Source organism: Salvelinus alpinus, chromosome 15, assembly GCF_045679555.1.
Source record: "Salvelinus alpinus chromosome 15, SLU_Salpinus.1, whole genome shotgun sequence".
NCBI lineage: Eukaryota > Metazoa > Chordata > Actinopteri > Salmoniformes > Salmonidae > Salvelinus > Salvelinus alpinus.
Window position 1 is genome coordinate 4,971,729 of NC_092100.1, and position 6,000 is coordinate 4,977,728.

A 6,000-nucleotide genomic window follows, 5' to 3' on the forward strand; every position below is an offset into this window, starting at 1 on the left:
ACCCAAACCCAGTATAAACCTGAGCCGGTTCTGTCCACCATATAACAACCCAAACCCAGTATCAACCTGAGCCGGTTCTGTCCACCATGTAACATCCCAAACCCAGTATCAACCTGAGCCGGTTCTGTCCCCCATGTAACAACCCAAACCCAGTATTAACCTGAGCCGGTTCTGTCCACCATGTAACAACCCAAACCCAGTACCTACCTGAGCCGGTTCTGTCCACCATGTAACAACCCAAACCCAGTATCAACCTGAGCCGGTTCTGTCCACCATGTAACAACCCAAACCCAGTATCAACCTGAGCCGGTTCTGTCCACCATATAACAACCCAAACCCAGTATCAACCTGAGCCGGTTCTGTCCACCATGTAACATCCCAAACCCAGTATCAACCTGAGCCGGTTCTGTCCCCCATGTAACAACCCAAACCCAGTATTAACCTGAACCGGTTCTGTCCACAATGTAACAACCCAAACCCAGTACCTACCTGAGCCGGTTCTGTCCACCATGTAACAACCCAAACCCAGTATCAACCTGAGCCGGTTCTGTCCACCATATAGCAACCCAAACCCAGTATGAACCTGAGCCGGTTCTGTCCACCATGTAACAACCCAAACCCAGTACCTACATGAGCCGGTTTTGTCCACGTCCACATAGATCCTCAGCATGACGGAGCCCAGCAGGAAGCCGAAGGCAGGTCCAAACACAGACACAGCAAACAGGATGGCTGAGGAGAAAAGAGAGAGTCTTAACACCATGTCCTACTGTAATACTACAGTTTGTGTTGAGCCTGTCCTTAGCTGCAGTACTAACACCTCAAAGAAGAGACCAGCTGGATCGTGTTCAAGTGTCTGTTATTAACTAAATTAATACAATCTCTCCTCTTGTTTTTTTGCTAAATAACTCTGACAAACTTAACTTTTTATATCTATGAGAGAGAAGTGATTACAACCTGCCTGTGTTAAGCTAAGGTGTTTTTAGTTAGCCCCGGGAGATTGCCGTAGTTAAAATAGTATAGGGTCATGTCTCAAGGCGAGTGTTTCCATAGGCTTACAAGCCTCTTAACTACAGTGGGTATCATACCTAATCTTCACATTTTATTGTGTTACAAAGTGGTATTAAAATGGATTTAAGTGTCTTTATATTTTTCAATGATCTACACAAACTACTCTTTCAAAATAAAAATTCTCAAAATAAAAATTTATTAAAAATTTATGAAAAATGTAATATATGTAGATTAGATAAGTATTTACCCCCCCCCCCCTTGTCAATACATGTTAGAAACACCTTTTGTAGAGATTACAGCTGTGAGTCTTATTGGGTAAGTCTCTTAAGAGCTTTACACACCTGGATTGTGCAATAATTGCCCATAACTCTTTTCAAAATGATTCAAGCTCTGTCAAGATGTTGGGGGTCACGGATACACAGCAATTTTCAAGTCTTGCAATAGATTTTAAGCAGATTTGACTGTAACTTGGTCACTCTCAGGAACATTCACTGTCTTCTTGGTAAGCAACTCCGCTGTAGATTTGGCCCTGCTGAAAGATGAATTTGTCTCTCAGTGTCTGGTGGAAAGCAGACTGAACCAGGTTTTCCTCTTGGATTTTGCCTGTGCTCAGTTCCATTCAGTTTATTTTTATCCTGAAAAAAACTCCCCAGTCTTTGCCAATGTCAAGCATACCCATAACATGATGCAGCCACCACCATGCTTTAAAAAAGGAGGCAGTTATTCAGTGATGTGTTGTTGGATTTTCCACAAACGTAAGGCTTTGCATTTAGGCCAAAACATTTATTCCTTTGCCATGTTCTCTTGCAGTATAACTTGAGTTGTTTTTGTTTCACTCTGTCATTTAGGTCATTATTGTGGAGTAACTACAATGTTGTTGATCCATCCTCAGTGTTCTCCTATCACAGCCATTAAACTCTGTAACTGTTTTAAAATCACCAATGACCTCATGGTGAAATCCCTGAGCAGTTTCCTTCCTCTCCGGCAGCTCAGTTCAGAAGGTTGACTGTATCTTTGTTGTGTCTGGGTGGTTTAATGCATCATCCACAGAATAATTATTAACTTGACCACGCTTAAAGAGATATTCAATGTCTGATTTGTTATCAAAACCCATCTACAAATCAATGCCCTTCTTTATGAGGCTTTTGAAAAGCTCTCTGGTCTTTGTAGTTGAATTTGTGCTTGAAATTCAATACAGGAACCTGCCAGATGTTGTATGTACATTTTCACTGATGTATTTGTGTAGATTTTAAATTTATTTTACATTTAAACTTTAACTAGGCAAGTCAGATCAATGACAAAAAAAATCTCTAATCTATTTCAATAACACTTTGTAACGCAACAGAATGTGAACAAATCCAAGGGGGTGAATACTACTGATACGAGGGACTAGTTTCAGTCAGCTACAAGCCTCTTACCTATGTAGAGGGACTAGTTTCAGTCAGCTACAAGCCTCTTACCTATGTAGAGGGACTAGTTTCAGTCAGCTACAGGCCTCTTACCTATGTAGAGGGACTAGTTTCAGTCAGCTACAAGCCTCTTACCTATGTAGAGGGACTAGTTTCAGTCAGCTACAGGCCTCTTACCTATGTAGAGGGACTAGTTTCAGTCAGCTACAGGCCTCTTACCTATGTAGAGGGACTAGTTTCAGTCAGCTACAAGCCTCTTACCTATGTAGAGGGACTGGTTTCAGTAAAGCTACAGGCCTCTTACCTACGTAGAGGGACTAGTTTCAGTAAGCTACAAGCCTCTTACCTATGTAGAGGGACTAGTTTCAGTCAGCTACAAGCCTCTTACCTATGTAGAGGGACTAGTTTCAGTCAGCTACAAGCCTCTTACCTATGTAGAGGGACTAGTTTCAGTCAGCTACAGGCCTCTTACCCATGTAGAGGGACTAGTTTCAGTAAACTACAGGCCTCTTACCTATGTAGAGGGACTAGTTTCAGTCAGCTACAAGCCTCTTACATATGTAGAGGGACTAGTTTCAGTAAGCTACAGGCCTCTTGCCTATGTAGAGGGACTAGTTTCAGTCAGTTTCAGTCAGCTACAAGCCTCTTACCTATGTAGAGGGACTAGTTTCAGTCAGCTACAAGCCTCTTACCTATGTAGAGGGACTGGTTTCAGTAAAGCTACAGGCCTCTTACCTACGTAGAGGGACTAGTTTCAGTAAGCTACAAGCCTCTTACCTATGTAGAGGGACTAGTTTCAGTCAGCTACAAGCCTCTTACCTATGTAGAGGGACTAGTTTCAGTCAGCTACAAGCCTCTTACCTATGTAGAGGGACTAGTTTCAGTCAGCTACAGGCCTCTTACCCATGTAGAGGGACTAGTTTCAGTAAACTACAGGCCTCTTACCTATGTAGAGGGACTAGTTTCAGTCAGCTACAAGCCTCTTACATATGTAGAGGGACTAGTTTCAGTAAGCTACAGGCCTCTTGCCTATGTAGAGGGACTAGTTTCAGTCAGTTTCAGTCAGCTACAAGCCTCTTACCTATGTAGAGGGACTAGTTTCAGTCAGCTACAGGCCTCTTACCTATGTAGAGGGACTAGTTTCATTAAGCTACAGGCCTCTTACCTATGTAGAGGGACTAGTTTCAGTCAGCTACAAGCCTCTTACCTATGTAGAGGGACTAGTTTCAGTCAGCTACAGGCCTCTTACCTATGTAAAGGGACTAGTTTCAGTCAGCTACAGGCCTCTTACCTATGTAGAGGGACTAGTTTCAATCAGCTACAAGCCTCTTACCTATGTAGAGGGACTAGTTTCAGTAAGCTACAGGCCTCTTACCTATGTAGAGGGACTAGTTTCAGTCAGCTACAGGCCTCTTACCTATGTAGAGGGACTAGTTTCAGTCAGCTACAGGCCTCTTACCTATGTAGAGGGACTAGTTTCAGTCAGCTACAAGCCTCTTACCTATGTAGAGGGACTAGTTTCAGTAAGCTACAGGCCTCTTACCTATGTAGAGGGACTAGTTTCAGTCAGCTACAAGCCTCTTACCTATGTAGAGGGACTAGTTTCAGTCAGCTACAGGCCTCTTACCTATGTAGAGGGACTAGTTTCAATCAGCTACAAGCCTCTTACCTATGTAGAGGGACTGTTTCAGTAAGCTACAGGCCTCTTACCTATGTAGAGGGACTAGTTTCAGTCAGCTACAGGTCTCTTACCTATGTAGAGGGACTAGTTTCAGTCAGTTTCAGTCAGCTACAAGCCTCTTACCTATGTCGAGGGACTAGTTTCAGTCAGCTACAAGCCTCTTACCTATGTAGAGGGACTAGTTTCAGTCAGCTACAGGCCTCTTACCTATGTATAGGGACTAATTTCAGTAAGCTACAGGCCTCTTACCTATGTAGAGGGACTAGTTTCAGTCAGCTACAGGCCTCTTACCTACAGTGGGGCAAAAAAGTATTTAGTCAGCCACCAATTGTGCAAGTTCTCCCACTTAAAAAGATGAGAGGCCTGTAATTTTCATCATAGGTACACTTCAACTATGACAGACAAAATGAGAAAAAAAATCCAGAAAATCACATTGTAGGATTTTTAATGAATTTATTTGCAAATTATGGTGGAAAATAAGTATTTGGTCAATAACAAAAGTTTATCTCAATACTTTGTTATATACCCTTTGTTGGCAATGACAGAGGTCAAATGTTTTCTGTATGTCTTCACAAGGTTTTCACACACTGTTGCTGGTATTTTGGCCCATTCCTCCATGCAGATCTCCTCTAGAGCAGTGATGTTTTGGGGCTGTTGCTGGGCAACACGGACTTTCAACTCCCTCCAAAGATTTTCTATGGGGTTGAGATCTGGAGACTGGCTGGGCCACTCCAGGACCTTGAAATGCTTCTTACGAAGCCACTCCTTCGTTGCCCGGGCGGTGTGTTTGGGATCATTGTCATGCTGAAAGACCCAGCCACGTTTCATCTTCAATGCCCTTGCTGATGGAAGGAGGTTTTCACTCAAAATCTCACGATACATGGCCCCATTCATTCTTTCCTTTACACGGATCAGTCGTCCTGGTCCCTTTGCAGAAAAACAGCCCCAAAGCATGATGTTTCCACCCCCATGCTTCACAGTAGGTATGGTGTTCTTTGGATGCAACTCAGCATTCTTTGTCCTCCAAACACGACGAGTTGAGTTTTTACCAAAAAGTTATATTTTGGTTTCATCTGACCATATGACATTCTCCCAATCTTCTTCTGGATCATCCAAATGCTCTCTAGCAAACTTCAGACGGGCCTGGACATGTACTGGCTTAAGCAGGGGGACACGTCTGGCACTGCAGGATTTGAGTCCCTGGCGGCGCAGTGTGTTACTGATGGTAGGCTTTGTTACTTTGGTCCCAGCTCTCTGCAGGTCATTCACTAGGTCCCCCCGTGTGGTTCTGGTATTTTTGCTCACCGCTCTTGTGATAATTTTGACCCCACGGGGTGAGATCTTGCGTGGAGCCCCAGATCGAGGGAGATTATCAGTGGTCTTGTATGTCTTTCATTTCCTAATAATTGCTCCCACAGTTGATTTCTTCAAACCAAGCTGCTTACCTATTGCAGATTCAGTCTTCCCAGCCTGGTGCAGGTCTACAATTTTGTTTCTGGTGTCCTTTGACAGCTCTTTGGTCTAGGCCATAGTGGAGTTTGGAGTGTGACTGTTTGAGGTTGTGGACAGGTGTCTTTTATACTGATAACAAGTTCAAACAGGTGCCATTAATACAGGTAACGAGTGGAGGACAGAGGAGCCTCTTAAAGAAGAAGTTACAGGTTTGTGAGAGCCAGAAATCTTGCTTGTTTGTAGGTGACCAAATACTTATTTTCCACCATAATTTGCAAATAAATTCATTAAAAATCCTACAATGTGATTTTCTGGATTTTTTCCCCTCATTTTGTCTGTCATAGTTGAAGTGTACCTATGATGAAAATTACAGGCCTCTCTCATCTTTTAAGTGGGAGAACTTGCACAATTGGTGGCTGACTAAATACTTTTTTGCCCCACTGTATGTAG

The 6,000-nt window shown here is 43.2% G+C and overlaps 1 protein-coding gene across 1 annotated transcript in view; it reads right to left on the bottom strand.

Annotated features, from left to right (window-relative positions):
* LOC139539404 (solute carrier organic anion transporter family member 2A1-like) overlaps positions 1-6,000 on the bottom strand; it is a 96,789-nt gene that overhangs the window by 36,928 nt on the left and 53,861 nt on the right. The window contains exon 5 of the mRNA XM_071342305.1: positions 631-729. Within this exon, the coding sequence (XP_071198406.1) occupies positions 631-729 (99 nt within the window). The remainder of the gene's footprint in view (positions 1-630; positions 730-6,000) is intronic.